The sequence below is a fragment of the Diaphorina citri genome, unplaced genomic scaffold (assembly GCF_000475195.1).
Source record: "Diaphorina citri unplaced genomic scaffold, Diaci psyllid genome assembly version 1.1 scaffold530, whole genome shotgun sequence".
In the NCBI taxonomy this organism is placed as follows: domain Eukaryota; kingdom Metazoa; phylum Arthropoda; class Insecta; order Hemiptera; family Psyllidae; genus Diaphorina; species Diaphorina citri.
In genome coordinates, this window is record NW_007377964.1 from 23,974 (window position 1) to 42,528 (window position 18,555).

General features: G+C 42.7%; 1 protein-coding gene across 1 annotated transcript in view; it reads right to left on the bottom strand.

Annotated features, from left to right (window-relative positions):
* The window catches only part of LOC103509786 (discoidin domain-containing receptor tyrosine kinase B-like), a 108,824-nt gene that overhangs the window by 14,082 nt on the left and 76,187 nt on the right, over positions 1 to 18,555 (bottom strand). The window contains exon 4 of the mRNA XM_026824043.1: positions 3,560 to 3,707. Within this exon, the coding sequence (XP_026679844.1) occupies positions 3,560 to 3,707 (148 nt within the window). The remainder of the gene's footprint in view (positions 1 to 3,559; positions 3,708 to 18,555) is intronic.

An 18,555-nucleotide genomic window follows, 5' to 3' on the forward strand; every position in this document is an offset into this window, starting at 1 on the left:
ACCAGGTATAGAGAAGGGAGGAATTTAGGTCTACGTAGACCGAGGGGCGAGGTCTTGGAGAGAGGTAGAGGAAGGGTAGAGGTGGAGGAGGGCGGTAGGAGAGAGGTTGGGACGATTACTAATTAGTGGCAGGTCTTATAGGCAATGTCAGTGTTGCGAATTTGAAAAGCGTACCTTTATAATAATAATTACGACGTTTTGAATATACGAGGGGCTCCAGGGGGGGCGCGCAAGACTCCGCCTCCTCTCGCCCTTAATTACCGCCTTTTTGCTTTGTGATTTTTGATTTTTTTTTCAACAATAAGTGGGATATGTATAAAAAAAAAAAAAAAAAAAAAAAAAACGACTTACGTGTAAAAAGTAACGTGTAAGCATCCCATGCGTACATATAAACGAACTTATGTTACCATTCTCTCTAGTCCTCCAATAATAATAATAATAATAGATAATAATAATAATTACTATAATAATTAATAATAATAATAATAATATACATAATAATATAATATAATAATAATTAATAATAATAATAATAATAATAATAATAATAATAATAATAATAATAATAATAATAATAAATTATTTCCCTTTGTCCCTTTGAGGAGCTTATACTACTCATGGATTGGATGATTATTCCAGATCTATTCCTTAACCATCGATTCCTCGTAAGAAACCTAGTGTAAGTTCCGGTTAAAGATCACATATTTCTGGTGTAAAGTGGTGTGTAAGCGTGACAAAGCGTCAGTGGGTCATTCGCCTTTAATAAACGACGCGATGAGAGGTAGGGAACACAAATGTATAGAATATTAAAAAGACTCCGGAAGAGGGTTCTCTTGAAAGCTGTATAAAGACTCCCGAAAAATGAAAAAAAGACTTTAACGTAGACACTGGATTGTGTGTGAGGGGAGTTGTTTTCAAAGGTGTATTTTTGAACACGATGAGACAGATGGAAAATTTTAATTAGTAAAAAACAAGGCGGTGCTACTGAAGGTTCTCTTAAGGAGCCTTTAAGGTTACACAAAGAACAAAGAAGAACGAAAATTAAATAACCTGAGAGTGAGCTCAAACCCCTTTCTTGAAAACGCCTTCCCCTTGCGACTCACTCTCATCATTCGTCTACAACATCACTTGTGAATGGTTAACCCATCCATCCCATTCACATGGTAAATAAGCGGGTGGATTTTTTGCATGGTAAATAACCGGTGGACGGGTGTAAATAAAAAGATTAAAAACAAAAATACTGATGTTAAAAACTTATCGTGACCAAGCGATCGTCAGAAATTCGGAAAGAAAACTACTTTAACCTATAACTTTTTCAAGCAGGTCAAGTCTGAATACACCGCATACCATGTCCACCCGGTTATTTACCATGTAAAAAATCCACCCGCTTATTTACCATGTGAATGGGATCATCCATATGAAAAAGTTTCTTGAGGAACTGTCTCCTGTCTTCCTTGACATTGACGATTCCAGAATAGCAGGGCTTTAGCTTCTCTCTTCCTTTTGTTGTATCCTGTTCCCCCCCCCCCCTCCCTCCTCCCCCCCCACCACTTTCGCTCTCTATGGCCAACGGCGCGGCACTCTCCTCCTTACAGGAGCTTTACCCCAATCGGGCGCGGCGTGGCGGTCGAATCGTCACTTGCGCTTGGAGCCGCCGGAACAAAAGAGGGCACACTGCCTGCAAAGCTATTATACCAAATCATGGTCGCCCGGCGCCATGCGGCCCCCTCGCCCCCCCCCCCCCGGCTCCTCTCCTCCGCCCTCCCTCTCCTCTCCCTCGCCCCAGCTTCTCCCCTTTAAGCTCCCTCTTCTCCCCTCGTTGATCTCCAGTTTCCACACCGCACTCCTCGTCCCCCCCCCCCTCTCCAGACCCCCACTTCGTTTAAAAATACACTACGGTGACGGATCTATAAGTACAAAAACCAAACTAACACACAAAAGACCTTTTACTCAAGTCGCTTCTCGCCTTATTTTTTTTCCTTTGAAAATCCTATTCTCTCCCCTTAGCCCTTTTGAAGGTCCCGCGTTCAGGTGTCAGTTCTCTGAACACCTTGTCTTGTTGGTTCGACATTAGTTGCGCTGTTCTCGTTTCTCTCTGGGCGTCTTTGTTAGGAACCTGACGGGGAAAGTTCCAGAGGCAAAGTGGCTCCCACCCTACATAGGGTCCAGCGCTGAGTCTAGTAAAAGGAACTCGAGCCAGCTCACCCCGCCTCTCTCGCGCCCCCCTCCACCCCCACAAGAATCAAGAAAGTTTCTCGGGCTAAGGAGCACCTACAGGGTAGTCTTGACACAATCTTCTAAAAGTACGTACTCCATCGCGCGTATACAAGGAGATTGAATTATCGATCCATGGCATTGATGACGAGGCCACGGGAAGAAGACTTTTCGTGTGAGAAGAACTAGTCATGTTATTCCACTGCAAGATCGATTCCTTATGTGACTACGTTCCTTACCACTTTCCTTTTCTATCTTCTACCCATGTTACATGTGTCTAGTTTCTTTTTTAACTCGATCTTATGGATCTCTCTCCAAATGGGACTGTAGACGGTCTTGATGAGTGCGGTGTACTTCTGCTCACACGTGTCCCTCAGGCCTCGTCCGCTTACTTCGTTCTTGGTCTGCATGATTATTCTAGTCATGTAGTATCCTTGAGTCGTGTAATGTTCTCATCCATAAACCTGTAAATTGTTTCTATACGTTGCTGTTGGTCTAACATTGTTAACTTATAAGTCTCTAATGTCGTTCTCTTGGGTCTTATTGTCTCTCAAAACGACGCGATGAGAGGTAGGGGAACACAAATGTAATACGAATATTAAAAAGGCTCCGGAAGAGGGTTCTCCTTGAATGGCGTTTCATGAACAGGGGGGAGGGGGGGGGAAGAAGAGAGGGGCGGACAGGGATGCATCTGGGATAAGGAGGGAGGTATGAGGGAGGGAGTCAAGAGGGGGAGGAAATTTATCTGGGATAACGAGGGAGGGAGATGGGGAGTGAAATGCATCTGGAAGAGGGGGAGGGGAATGCATCTGGGATAGAGAGAGGGAGTAGGAGAGGATATAGGGGGGGATAGAGAGGGGGAGTTAGGGAGGGAGAGGAAATGAAGGAGGATATGGATAATGAGAGAGGGGAGGGGGAGTCAAGACATAGGAGGGGATACATCTGGAATAGAGAGAGAGAAAGAGAGAGGGGAGGGGAGGCGGATGCATTTACGATAAAGAGGGGAAAGGGGAGGGAGGGTGAGAAAATGCATTTAAGGTATAGGGAGGGTTGACAGAAGGAAGAGGGAGGGGGATACCCCCCCCCGTATCCGGTGGATTCAACCTGCTAACTGTTCCCCATTCTGTACTTTTTGCTCCACGCATAGAACAAACATAAAGCACAGAGCCGAAAAAAATTCGACCCTTCTGCGTCGGAAATCGAACCTGGGACCTCCGGAGTGTAAGCCCAGTGTGATACCCACTGGGGCACGGAGGTAGGTTTCCAGCGCTTCACCTTAATAGGTATTATACTCTTCATTTTCTTCTAATATGTACAGGGTGTCCAAAAAGATGGTGACACTTACGTTCCCACGCGCATCCGTACAGCTCGACCCGCATGCATACGGTTCGCGGATACACACTGTATGGAATAAACCGGACTTTCTGCGCCACAAACGGGAACACCAGCTCTTGTCGGACCTCCAGGTAAGTGTTGATATTGCCGGATAAGATCTGAAACATAGAATAGAATAGAATAATATAGAATAGAATAGACTGTATGTAGATTAGAATAGGGTAGAATAGAATAGAAATAGAACCTCCAGAGAAGTGTTAATATTGCCGGATAAGATCTGAAACATAAAATAGAATAGAGTGGAGTAGAATAGAATAGAATAGAATAATATAAAATAGAATAGAATAGAACAGAGTAGAATAGAATAATAACTGCTACATTAGACGCATGTGGCCTGTGTCGTAGCATGCCCATCCCGTAGTATGCCTCTCATCAGATGGGCGAGAAGAGACACAATGTTTTAACATCTCCACTAATGTTTGATAGAGGGAAGTGTACAACAACGCGGCGTTGTTATCATCCCAATATCGAAGAGAGAAGGATGACGAGATAGGAGAAAGCCAACCGTTCCGAGAACGAGGATTGTCGTTCTAATCTTTTCAGAATAAAGTTCGCCCCGGGCGGGAATCGATCCTTCTTCTTTCTCTATAATTTTCATTCTCTTGACCCCATTTCTATAACGCGAATATAAATACTTACCTACTAAATACATACATAGATAGGTACCTCAACAGTACAAGAGCTCTCTCTCTCTCTCTCTTTCTCTCTCTCTCTCTCTCTCTCTCTCTCTCTCTCTCTTTCTTTCTCACTCACTCTCTCTCTATCCCAATTAGTGTGATCGCGGATTATAATCATGAAAAAATAGTTTAAGCCAGCAGAACTGTGAGGATAACGATCATGATGAGAAGGAGAAAGAAAAGGAGGAGGAGGAGAAGGAGGATGAGGTGAAAGAGGTGAAGGCGTAAAAGGAGCAGGAATAAGAAGAGGAAGGAATGGAAGAGAAGAAGGTGAAGGAAAAGCTATATTGGATTAAAACAAGGAGGCAACAAGCAGAGAGAGAGGGAGATAGAGATAGAGATAGAGAGAGAGGGAAAAGAGGAGGAGAGAGAGATAAAGAGAGAGAAAGAGAGGGGGGGAAGCGGGGAAGGTCAACATAAAAAGGAGGAGGGAAGTGGATTAAAACAAGGAGAAGGGTAGGAAGAACAGGATCAGAAAGGGAAAGGTAGGAGGGGGTTATTAATATCTATGACATTTTTAAACTACCCCAATATAATAATATTTCGCTAGCACAGCATACCCGTAATGCCTGGAGTAAAAACAGTCATTAGTAATTTGTAAAGGGTATCTACAGTAGGGGATAGGTGGAGTACCTATAAAGGGTATCTACAGTAGGGTTGGGTGGGGTTATAGTAGGGGATATTAGGTACGGTGGAGTACCCTATAGTTGCTGCTGGGGACGGGAATGGAGCAGTTGCAATTGGGAAAATATTATTAATAAAAGGTCGATTCCTAACGTAAAAAGTTGTGAAAAATCCAAATATGAGGTCAAAACTCCGAAAAAGTAACTTTAAAAGGTCGAAAAAGTAACTCTAAAAGGTCGAAAATTAAATTTTTAATTGCCGTTCTAATGAAAAAGTCCGAAGAGTTGTTAAAAAAAAAAAAAAAAAAACCGAGGAACACGGGATTTTCGAGGGAGACCGAAATACAGAGAGGAGGGAGAAATAGGGATTTTTAGAGAGGAGAGAGGGATTTTTAAAAAAAATAGTAGACAACATTGCCAGCAGCTATATGGATGTGGTGGCTGTGGTTAGAGAGAAGGAGAAGAAGAGGAAGGAGGAGGAGATAAGGAATAATAAGAGGAGGAGAAGAGGGATGAGGGAACTGAGGAGGAGGAAGAATTGGAGGGAGATGAAAGAGGAGGAGGGGAAGAAATAGGAGAGTGGGAGGAAGAGGAGGAGGAGGAAAGGGAGGAGGTTCAATTTATAACGAAGTCATTAGGAGCGACAGAATAGTACACCTGAGCTCGAGAGAGAAAGAAGCAACGCTTAGAGGAATATTATATCCCTCCCTCTATCTCTCCCTCTGTCTCCTCCTCATCCCTCTCTCTCTCCCCTCATATTATGTTCAGAACCTCTCTCCCTCCTTTTTTCCTTGACATATTTCTCTCCTCTTCGCCCCTCTTTCTCTCTTTCTCTGTAATATCCTTGTCCCTCCCTCTATATCCTCATCCCCCTCCCTCTCCCATTCTCTTACGCTTTCCTTTAGTTCTCCATATTTCTCCAATTTCTCCTTTGTTCCCCCCCTTTCTCTCTTCTCTTTTCCCTGAAATTTACCTCCTCGTTTCTCTTTCTCATTGATTCCTCTATCTTCTTCTCTTCTCTCTCTCTCTCTCTCTCTCCTTTTGTCCCTATAATTCTTTGAAATCCTGTTCCGCTCCTCTATTGGTCTATCCACCATGTTCTACTTACTCTCTTTTTTCTTCTCCTCTCTTCTCCTCTCTCATCATGTCCTTGAAAACCTCTCTCTTTGTGTTTCATTTCGTTCCCAGAAACCAGAAACCCTTAAAAACATGTGATGCCTCTCCGCTTTTTTCCCCCTCTCAACCCTCTATCTTCCATTCTCTACCTCCTCCTCCTCCCCCTCTTCTCCCTCCTCCTCCTCCTCCTTCTCTAACTCTTCTCTTCCTGCTCCTCCTCCTTCTCCTCTACCTCTTCTTCTTTCTCTTCTTCTCCTCCTCCTTCTCTAACTCTTCTCTTCCTGCTCCTCCTCCTTCTCCTCTACCTCTTCTTCTTTCTCTTCTCCCCCTCCTCCTCCTCGTTCTCTAACTCTTCTCTTCCTCCTGCTCCTCCTCCACCTCCTCCGCTATCTCACCCCACCCCATTTTCTTTTGTCTCATTTCGTATACCCCGAGTTTCGAGTAATGGAGTATGTATAATTATTTGTACTTTGTGTTCCCTTGTCCGTGAAATATGATACACTTTAGGGGCTGCACCCATTAATTTCTACCTCTACCATTTTTTATACTGTGTATACCCCTAGCGAACGAATGAAGCAAACTCCATGTTTTAGTTTCACTGAAGATTTACTACCTCTACCATTTTTTATACTGTGTATACCCCTAGCGAACGAATGAAGCAAACTCCATGTTTTAGTTTCACTGAAGATTTACCTCCTTGGGACACCACGCGCCGCCGTTTTTTTCGTTTCGAATTCTGTGAACAGAGAAGAATAGTGTAAAGAGTGAGTGAGTCGTGAAGGAGAACTACTCTTTTGAGTGAACTACTCACTCAATAGAAGAATGAGAGAGGATGAGACGTTTAGTTTTAGTACATTTTACTGGAGGTCTATTCTATTGCATGAAGGACTTCGTCATGGAATGGGTTCTGCTCATTTTAAAAAGGGCCACAAAGTAAAGTTGTGCCAATTTAAGAAGGACTACAAGAGAGGTTCTGCTCATTTAAACAAGGTCACAAGAAAAAACGAAAAAATTTCCTCTTTATAAACAAGACTTCAAGAAAAGTTCTGTTCGTTTTAAAAATAAGAGCAACAAGAAAAGTTCTCTTTAAAAAGGTCACAAAGAAAAAAAATCTCCTCTTTAAAAAGGGCCACACAATGTCTGTTCAAACGGACCCTGTACACAGAGGGAACATGTTAAATATTATTTATCATTCATTTACACAGAGCAGGAGATAATCACATACATGGACGGATAATTAATAAATGTACGTTGTATACGTATACAGAATGAAACTATCGTCAGTATTGAACAGAATATACAGAGTGTCACAGGTACCAACACTTTGTTCGTACTTTGCAAATACACCAATAACGTATGGTTCAAAGAAGTGATCTGTAGTTCACACGCATTAGGCTGTCGTCATAGTAGGTTAGACTCGATTTACAATATTTTAAATTTATTTTGGATTTTGACGTATTTGTAAGCCAAAAGCCGAAACCAAAAGTAGCAAATCAGATATCTGAGGACTCACACCTTATCGATTCTGTACTACAATGCATGTCAATGTGTGCTTTAGCTATCCGAAAAGTATGAAAACTGCCTTGACTTTATAAATTATTTGAATTTTGAACGCACGATGGCGCGTCAGTAGAACTTTGGTTGTCAGAAATCTGATTGTGAACGAAGCATAGTACGTAGGTACCTACCTCTATAAAAAGTCCCTTTATTCCTGAATAACAGTATTTTTTCCCCGAAACGTTGCATTAAGATCACGAATCCTTAGTTACATTTATAATAATAATAGTGCTTATTTATACTGCTCGCATTTAGAACATTTTACCTAAACCACCCTGTATATTCGAGTCCCAGCTTCTCTCTCTTTTATTCTGTTTGTTTCACATACATTCACGTTTGTTTCATTTGTTTTACAGTAATTATAAAACAAGGGATAAAAGAGAAGTAAGGAGGGGGAGAGGAGAGGGAGACAAGAAGGATAGAGGGAGAAAGGGTGGGAAGAAAAGGGACGAAAGAGCAGGAATATGAGAGGAAAGCGGGAAGGGTGTGGAAGAGAGAGGTCCTTCTCTCTTCTCTTTTCCCTGAAATTTACCTCCTCGTTTCTCATTCTCATAGATTCCTCTATCTTCTTCTCTTCTCTCTCTCTTTCTCTCTCTTTCTCTCTCCTTTTGTCCCTATAATTCTTTGAAATCCTGTTCCGCTCCTTTATTTCTCTATCCACCATTTTCTATACTTACTCTCTTCCCTTCTCTTTTTTCTTCTCCTCTCTCATCATGTCCTTGAAAACCTCTCTCTTTGTGTTTCATTTCGTTCCCAGAAACCAGAAACCCTTAAAAACATGTGATGCCTCTCCGCTCTTTTCCCCCTCAACCCTCTATCTACCATTCTCTACCTCCTCCTCCTCCTCCTCCTCCTCCTTCTCCTCTTCCTCCTCCTCCTTCTATCCTACTCCTCTTCCTCCCCCTCCTCTTCCTCCTCCTCCTTCTATCCTACTCCTCTTCATCTCTTCATCTTCTTCCTCCTCCTTCTCCTCTCCCTCTTCCACCTCCTTCTCCCCCTTCTTCTCCTCCTCCTCTTTCTCTCCCTCTTCCTCCTCCCCCTCCTCCTCCTTCTCTAACTCTTCTCTTCCTGCTCCTCCTCCACCTCCTCTGCTATCTCACCCCCACCCCATTTTCTTTTGTCTCATTTCGTATACCCCGAGTTTCGAGTAATGGAGTATGTATAATTATTTATACTTTGTGTTCCCTTGTCCGTGAAATATGATACACTTTAGGGGCTGCACCCATTAATTTCTACCTCTACCATTTTTACTTTCTATTACTACAGTATAGCGGAGCTATACTAGTTTATACTGTGTACCCCTAGCGAACTAATGAAGCGAACTCCATGTTTTAGTTTCACTGAAGATTTACCTTGAGTTTGTCTGTATGACTGTTTGTTTCGTCTGCATATCTCACGAACGGTTTGTCCTATTGTGATGAACTTTGGCAAAAATGCTCAGTAAATAAATAAAATTTTGTCCTTCGACCTGATTCGGATCGTTGTACGTTGGGAGATATTTTACACGATATTTGCTCTTTGCTCTTTACATTTTGGGATCGATTAGGCTTATGGGACTACTTTTTACTCCCCATCAGCAATGTCCTGGAAAAGCAGGAAAACATGCTAAAATTCAGACAAGACAGTGTAGTTATAAAAAGACTTTTTTTATGACCCCATAAAAGTCCCGTATAAGTGGCAAGATGAGTATTGATCCCCTCTGTTTGATGGGCACGCAGAACATTATTCTTGATAGAAGTGGAAATAGAGTGGCCATTTCGGAGGAGAGTTCAATAGACAATCAAGAAGTGGAGTGGAGAAGTGGTTGTTCTGATGAAGATGAGGTGGGGCGAAGAAACGACATATGCTAGAAACTTGGTGGCCGAGTTTCTTTGAGGAAGTTTGTTTGATAGAGGTCTAACGTCACTGTATCACTCCTTGATCTTCGGATTCTATGGTGACAGGATATGAAACCCTCGGTAACAAGTTACCCGCGTCCTCGCAGATTCGCAACTCATCCTTTAGGGCTATGAAGAAACGACATATGCTAGAAACTTGGTGGCCGAGTTTCTTTGAGGAAGTTTGTTTGATAGAGGTCTAACGTCACTGTATCACTCCTGGATCTTCGGATTCTATGGTGATAGGATATGAAACCCTCGGTAACAAGTTACCCGCGTCCTCGCAGATTCGCAGAAGCTTAACCCATCCTTTAGGGCTATTTGCATCTGCACCTAAGCCTCGGAGTGAGCTTTTCGTGTATGAACTACCGCCTCCTCATCCTCACATTGATCTCATCCCACTTAGGTACCTACCCCTTAAGGGGTATCTTAAGTGGGGCTGGCCGTTAGCACGCGATTACCCAGGTGTGGTCCAGATAGAGGAAGGAGTAAGCTTCAGCAGATAAGCACGAAATGGAAACGTTTTCGCCACTGATTAATTGAAGTCAGATAATTATAAAATGATTAATGAAATATTTCTCGAGGGGAAAGGAATTCACTCGGGGGCTGGCCGTTAGCACGCGATTACCCAGGTGTGGTCCAGATAGAGATAGAGGAAGGAGTAAGCTTCAGCAGATCAGCACAAAGAAGACACGTTTTCTCCAATGAAGTCAGTTAGGTAATTATAAAATGATTAATGAAATATTTCTCAAGGGGAAAGGAATTCACTGTTCTGAAAACAACCTACCCCCTGATAGAACTTTTAGAACCTGCCTTCGATACTTGAAGTTATGTACAAACATTACTTATTACAACCGAGCCTTGATATTCGAAAGTTATGTACAAACATTAAGTACCTACTTTGTACTTTCTATGATTTTACTGCCCATTATTTTTATTGCGTACACGGTAGTTTCGAAACCCCCCTCGAATAAGTTCTCAGAGGAGGAGGGCAGGTAGGGCATTGGGGGACACCAGGGCCAGGAAGGGAACGGAGCCGGGAAAGGTTAACGGGGGGTTTCTGCACAAAAAAAGACTTTTTGCATTTTCAAGCTCTTTAGAAACCCCCTCGCTCTCGCGACCTCCGCCACTCGCATTGTTTTCATAAAATCTTCTGGTTGAGAGAGAAAGGAGAAGAAAGCTTTTAAAATGCAGCTTTTATTTCAGAAAAAGCAGCCCAAAGCGGCTGCATAACAAAATAAACGTTCCCGAGATCTGATAAATGATATAAAACAGAATCAGTGTCGAAGCTACGGGACAGCTGATGGTACCCAATGTCAGGAGTTCCAAGTTCTGATGAGACATACCCAGTGCGAAATTTGACGTCTACTCCCACGTGTCCTTGGAGAGCACAGTAAACAGGAGACTGATCTGTCTCAAATATTTCGCCCTTAGAAACTCCCCATTTAGGGCTGACAATGATATACCTAATAAACTTCCGAATGATGTCGAGAGCCGAAAGACAAATGAAGATTTAGAGGATAGAAGAAAGCCAGCTGTTCCGAGAACGAACCTTATCTGTTTAAGATAAAGTTGACTCTACGCGAAACTAGCACTTACAAGTACTAGGTAGACCATCCAAGCTAACTAGGCTGGCAAAGGTGGATCTCTAGTTGAGAGAGAATTTCCAATATCCCCCACTGAGCGGAAAGCTGATGAATAATGAAACCAAACCAGAGCGAGCTTGGAGAAACGGGAGAGGGGAAATAGAAAATAGACAAAAGAGGGAGGGAAGGAGAAAAAAAAAGGATAACAAAAAGGTAGCAAATATTTTACTCTCAAGAAGAATACTATAGGAGAACTCGGTGGAAACATGTATATTTGAAAAGTCAACATACTGTGTACCCAGTTTTCTATTCTCTTGCAATGAAACACTATTTGCGCCCGAGAGAGGGGAAGCGAGAGGAGGAAAGGATTGAGGAAAGCGAAAGAATGGAAGAAGGGATAGAGAGAAGGAGTGAGAGAGGGGAAGGGATTGAGGGAGAGAGAGAGATACACTGTGATACACAGACACAGATATGAACACGGAAGAAGAGAAGAAGGGAGGGAGAGAGAGAGAAAGAGATAGGGAGGGGGAGACACAGACAAACGGAAAGATAAAGAGAGATTGAGAGGCAGAGAAAGAAGAGAGAGAGAGAGAGAGAGAGAGAGAGGGAGAGAGAGAGAGACACACACAGATTCTACTTTGTTCCAGAAAGCTGGCGAACGCAACAGTTGAAAAGTGGTATGTACTCAAATGTAGCTCAAAATATCCCTTGCTCGGCTCTCAAAAAGAAAGAAAGAGAGAGAGAGAGAGAGAGAGAGAAGGAAACAAGAAAGAGAGAGAAAACTTGTCCATGTTTGTTCAAAGTTGCCATGAAAAATGAAAAGTACTTTGGGCGAGAAATATAAGAAAGAAAAAAAAAAGGTATAAACCCCCCCACCCCCACCCATGATATAAGGACCAAGGAGTGGCAACCCCTACCCCACCACACCCCCACCCATCATATAAGGACCAAAGAGGGGCAATTGTGGTGTAATGAAAAGATGTGGTTTGGAAAGAAAAGGAGAAAAACAGCTTTTTAGAAGGAAACCAGCTCAGTGGGGTGGTGGAGGTGTAATACCCATTGTTTTGAATTATGACCTTTTTTTCACTTTGTGTTGAGTTTATATCTTGCTTTCCATTTTCGTTTTTCTTGGGAATTTCTTGAGATGTTGTATATGTAGAGGCTTTCCATACTTGTTAACTCACATTTTCACGTCATCGTTTGTTCATCGATGAGGTCATTGATATCAGTTTGTTCTTTCTTCACTCTCAGTATACCATTCGGAATCAGGTCTGTTATTAGAAATGTTGGTCAGGTATTAGTCCTTTACTGTAGCAGTCTTTTGTAGCGGGATTTCAAAGATATGGTGAGAGATGACATCAAGTTCTTGGAGAATAATCAAAGAATTCGATAGCGCTAGCTCGGTTAGCCATCATCCGGAGGTAATTTTACTCGATACATAAAAGGTTTATGATGTCCAATTGGCCACAGCAAATTATTCCCCATATTCAACACAGTCCCCTCAATTTCAACCCAGCACCGTCACTGCTCTGTCAAGTTACAAATGAGGGGCGCCCACCACCGTCATCATTATTTCGGCGGTCTGTGTACAACGCCGCCATTCCAGTAGCACAATGACCTGAGCCGCAATCATCTCATTACGCTCACCGAAACTCAAGGTCGTTTCGGGAACGGTCAAGGTCAAGAGTATGCGGAGGGATTTCTCATCGAGTACTGGCGGGACACGCTGAACCAATGGGTGGTTTATAATGAGAACGGAACCAAGGTGAGTGATCCTGAGGGATTTTTTCACTATCAAAGGATTTTTTTCACTTTTCACTATGAAGGGGATGGTGTTTTCAAAAATATTAGCGAAATGGCTACTTAAGATGAAACCAGTGTGGAGTGGAGAGCAGAGAGCTTTTTACTCTCAGTTCCATACGGTTTGAAGTCGTCGCTTCTCTGTATCTGCTCGATGCTCCCCGCTTCTCTCTGTTTTGAGCCTTATGCGAAATTTCAGCATAGGAATTACCCTGTATATCAAAGGTATACGGATGCTTACTTTTCCTTTTGCTACGCCCTATATCCCCCTCCCATTACCCTTGCTGTGGAAAAACACGAGAACCTAAGGAGTACACCGAATCATCTCTGGTACTAATGCGACAACCTTCCTGTTTCCATGTAAAGTCAAAGTGTAAAAGTTAGGGTAAAAGAACACTCAAATAAGCATCATTTAATAGGATAAGGAAAGTCGTGTGATGTTCACACCAGATTTTTTTTCTCCTTCCCCCCCTCTTTTGTCTATTTTCTATTTCCCCTCTCCCGTTTCTCCAAGCTCGCTCTGGTTTGATTTCATTATTCATCAGCTTTCCGCTCAGTGGGGGATGTTGGAAATTCTTTCTCAACTAGAGATCCACCTTTGCCAGCCTAGTTAGCTTGGATGGTCTACCTAGTACTGGTAAGTGCTAGTTTCGCGTAGAGTCAACTTTATCTTAAACAGATAAGGTTGGTTCTCGGAACAGCTGGCTTTCTTCTATCCTCTATATCTTCCTTTGTCTTTCGGCTCTCGACCTCATTGGGAAGTTGATTATTATATCTTTGTCTGCCCTAAATGGGGAGTTCTAAGGGCGAAATCTTTGAGACAGATCAGTCTCCTGTTTACTGTGCTCTCGAAGGACACGTGGGAGTAGACGTCCAATTTCGCACTGGGTATGTCTCATCAGAACTTGGAACTCCTGACATTGGGTACCATCAGCTGTCCTGTACCTTCGACACTGATTCTGTTTTCTATCATTTATCAGATCTCGGGAACGTTTATTTTGTTATGCAGCCGCTTTGGGCTGCTTTTTCTGAAATAAAAGCTGCATTTTAAAAGCTTTCTTCTCCTTTCTCTCTCAACCAGAAGATTTTATGAAAACAATGCGAGTGGCGGAGGTCGCGAGAGCGAGGGGGTTTCTAAAGAGCTTGAAAATGCAAAAAGTCTTTTTTTGTGCAGAAACCCCCCGTTAACCTTTCCCGGCTCCGTTCCCTTCCTGGCCCTGGTGTCCCCCAATGCCCTACCTGCCCTTCTCCTCTGATCTTATGCTACTTGAAGTTTTCAATTGTGCTACCTAAAGGACTGTTATGGAAAAGTCAGTGTCGTAGGAACGGCCGTTAATGTCTTATTTGCACTTTGTGAAAACGCGGCCTTATTGAATGAGATCTCGACAATTTTTCCTTCTTTTTCGGTCGGCCAGGTTTGGATAAGTCCTTCTATATTCTATGGGGACAGACACACAGTGCAGAAACCCCCCGTTAACCTTTCCCGGCTCCGTTCCCTTCCTGGCCCTGGTGTCCCCCAATGCCCTACCTGCCCTCCTCCTCTGATCTTATGCTACTTGAAGTTTTCAATTTTGTGCCACCTATAATATAGGACTGTTATGGAAAAGTCAGTGTCGTAGGAACGGCCTTTAATGTCTTATTTGCACTTTGTGAAACCGCGGCCTTATTGAATGAGATCTCGACAATTTTTCCTTCTTTTTCGGTCGGCCAGGTTTGGATAAGTCCTTCTATGGGGACAGACACACAGACAGACTGACAGACACCGAAGCGAATACAAGAGCCCGTCCACTATACCTTTTTTTATTACTATTGTAATAATAAAGTAAGGACGGGCTAAGAAGGACGTCAAGTTGCAGCAACCAACCCACAGGATCGTGTGTTCTCGAGATAAAGGTGAAAGACACACCGAGGAGGGTGAGGAGGAAATGAATAAGAACACTTTAGCCTCTACCGGACCTATCGTGTAGTCCGCGAAGCAATACTTCCTCAAATTTTCTTCACCCCTCAGAAACTTTCAAAGCTCCGCCACTTCTGACGGCAGTGGCCCTAATTTATAAACATGACTTTTCCAGAAACTTTCAACCTGGAAAGACTGGAAGGGAGAGGGAGAGAAGTTATTTGGGGGGAACTTATTCGAGGGGGTTTCGAAACTACCGTGTACGCAATAAAAATAATGGGCAGTAAAATCATAGAAAGTATAAAGTAGGTACTTAATGTTTGTACATAACTTTCGAATATCAAGGCTCGGTTGTAATAAGTAATGGTTGTACATAACTTCATGTATCGAAGGCAGGTTCTAAAAGTTCTATCAGGGGGTAGGTTGTTTTCAGAAGAGTGAATTCCTTTCCCCTCGAGAAACATTTCATTAATCATTTTATAATTATCTGACTTCAATTAATCAGAGGCGAAGACGTTTCCATTTCGTGCTTATCTGCTGAAGCTTACTCCTTCCTCTATCTGGACCACACCTGGGTGATCGTGTGCTAACGGCCAGCCCCACTTAAGATACCCCTTAAGGGGTAAGTGGGATGAGATCAATGTGAGGATGAGGAGGCGGTAGTTCATACACGAAAAGCTCACTCCGAGGCTTAGGTGCAGATGCACATAGCCCTAAAGGATGAGTTAAGCTTCTGCGAATCTGCGAGTACGCGGGTAACTTGTTACCGAGGGTTTCATATCCTGTCACCATAGAATCGGAAGATCAAGGAGTGCTACAGTGACGTTAGACCTCCAACAAACAAACTTCCTCAAAGAAACTCGGCCACCAAGTTTCTAGCCATATGTCGTTTCTTCGCCCCACCTCATCTTCATCAGAACAACCACTTCTCCACTCCACTTCTTGATTGTCTATTGAACTCTCCTCCGAAATGGCCACTCTATTTCCACTTCTATCAAGAATAATGTTCTGCGTGCCCATCAAACAGAGGGGATCAATACTCATCTTGCCACTTATACGGGACTTTTATGGGGTCATAAAAAAAGTCTTTTTATAGCATTTGAAGCATTCTTTAGCCTTTACAGACACCGAAGCGAATACAATAGCCCGTCCACTATACCTTTTTTTATTACTATCGTAATAATAAAGGAAGGACGGGCTAAAAAGGACGTCAAGTTGCAGCAACCAACCCACAGGATCGTGTATTCTCGAGATAAAGGTGAAAGACACACCGAGGAGGGTGAGGAGTAAAAGAATAAGAAGACTTTAGGCTCTACCGGACCTATCGAAGTCCGCGAAGCAATACTTCCTCAAATTTTCTTCACCCCTCAGAAACTTTCAAAGCTCCGCCACTTCTGACGACACAATGCCCCCTCCCATATAATGCCGTTCCCAATGCCGAAGTTCATTGTTCAGAAACGCGGAAAGTTTAAATGCCGTCTAATTGATTCTCTTGTATATGGAGTGGCTTTGTGTCTGGGGTGCACTTGAGAGTTAAATGCCTTTGCAATATTCCTCCACCCCCACCACCACCGTCGCAGTGAGCTTGTGGTGGTGTGAATATAGCTAATGTCTGGTAAATAATAATAATGATACAACTACATATAATGAAGAAAATAATAAAGGTGAACAGTGAACTACACTTGTCTGAATTTTAGCATGTTTTCCTGCTTTTCCAGGACATTGCTGATGTGGAGAGTAAAAAGTGGTCCCATAAGCCTAATTGATCCCAAAATGTAAAGAGCAAATATCGTGTAAAATATCTCCCAACGTACAACGATCCGAATCGGGTCGAAAGACAAAATTTTGAAAGTTTAAATGCCGTCTAATTGATTCTCTTGTATATGGAGTGGCTTTGTGTCTGGGGTGCACTTGAGAGTTAAATGCCTTTGCAATGTTCCTCCACCCCCACCACCACCGGCAGTGAGCTTGTGGTGGTGTGAATATAGCTAATGTCTGGTAAGTAATAATAATGATACAACTACATATATAATGAAGAAAATAATAAAGGTGAACAGTGAACAGAGTGAACTACACTGTCTTGTCTGAATTTTAGCATGTTTTCCTGCTTTTCCAGGACATTGCTGATGTGGGGGAGTAAAAAGTGGTCCCATAAGCCTAATCGATCACAAAATGTAAAGAGTAAAGAGGAAATATCGTGTAAAATATCTCCCAACGTACAACGATCCGAATCGGGTCGAAGGACAAAATTTTATTTATTTACTGAGCATTTTTGCCTGATTTATTTACTGAGCATTTTTGCCTGATTTATTTACTGAGCATTTTTGCCTGATTTATTTACTGAGCATTTTTGCCAAAGTTCATCACAATCGGACAAACCGTTCGTGAGATATGCAGACGAAACAAACAGTCATACAGACAAACTAATAGTGGGTGGCCCAACGTCAAAAAAGCTGCATTTCGTCAGGAAAGCACCAAATTTGGCATGGACCTTCATTTGGACCATATAAAACTTTTAGGAAGGGGTGACACCGAAAACCATGTATACGAACAAAATGGCGGCCTTTTTTTCAAAATGGCGGCCAAAAAAGAGGTTTTTGAGTATATCTCGTTTCCGGTAACTTTTTTCTAATAACAATAAATTAGAAAGTTGTTTGTCTTTTTATTTTCTACATTCCATACATTTACACTTTTTCTCTAGGATGTACCGTAATCCCGTACCGTAATGATTTTTCCAATATGGCGGCCAAAAAGAGGTTTTCTCACAATATCGCGTTCCCAGTAAATTTTTTCGAAGAACAAAGAATTAAAAAGTTGTTTGTATTTTTGTTTTCTACATTTTATACATTTACACTTTTCTCCTAGGATGTACCGTTATCCCGTAATGGTCGATCCCGTTTTTGGGATATGCTGCTACTATAGGGAAATCCTTAAAAATTGTCCAATATATTGAAATAATATATTGAATTGTATGTTTTCAGGTATGCTGACTTGAAAAAAGTGGTTATTTTGCCGATTTAAGAAGCTATATTACAGATGGACAAGATGGCGGCTAAATAAGAAGAATAAATTAATTTTCTATTCTTTTAATCCAGTTTAGCCCAAGCTGTACATAATTTTTGACATGTGAATACGGTGCGGTGGTGGGGGGGGGGGATGAGGAGATATAGGGAGGGACAAGGATATTTTAGAGAGAGAGAGAGAGAGAGAAAGAGGGGGGATAGGAGAGAAATATGTCAAGGAAAAAAAGGAGGGAGAGAGGTTCTGAACATAATATGAGGGGAGAGAGAGAGGGATGAGGAGGAGACAGAGGGAGAGATAGAGGGAGGGAGAGAGAGAGGGAGGGTGAGGGAGGGAGAGAGGGATATAATATTCCTCTAAGCGTTGCTTCTTTCTCTCTCGAGCTCAGGTGTACTATTCTGTCGCTCCTAATGACTTCGTTATAAATTGAACCTCCTCCCTTTCCTCCTCCTCCTTTTTCTCCTACTCTCCTATTCCTTCCCCTCCTCCTCTTTCATCTCCCTCCAATTCTTCCTCCTCCTCATTTCCCTCATCCCTCTTCTCCTCCTCTTATTATTCCTTATCTCCCCCTCTTCCTTCTTCATCTCCCTTTCCTCCTCCTCCTCCTCCCACTCTCCCATTCCTTCCCCTCCTCCTCTTTCATCTCCCTTTCCTCCAATTCCTCCTCCTCCTCATTTCCCTCATCCCTCTTCTCCTCCTCTTATTATTCCTTATCTCCCCCTCTTCCTTCTTCATCTCCCACTCCTCCTCCTCCTCCTCCTCCTCCTCCTTCCTCCTCCTCCTCCTCCTCCT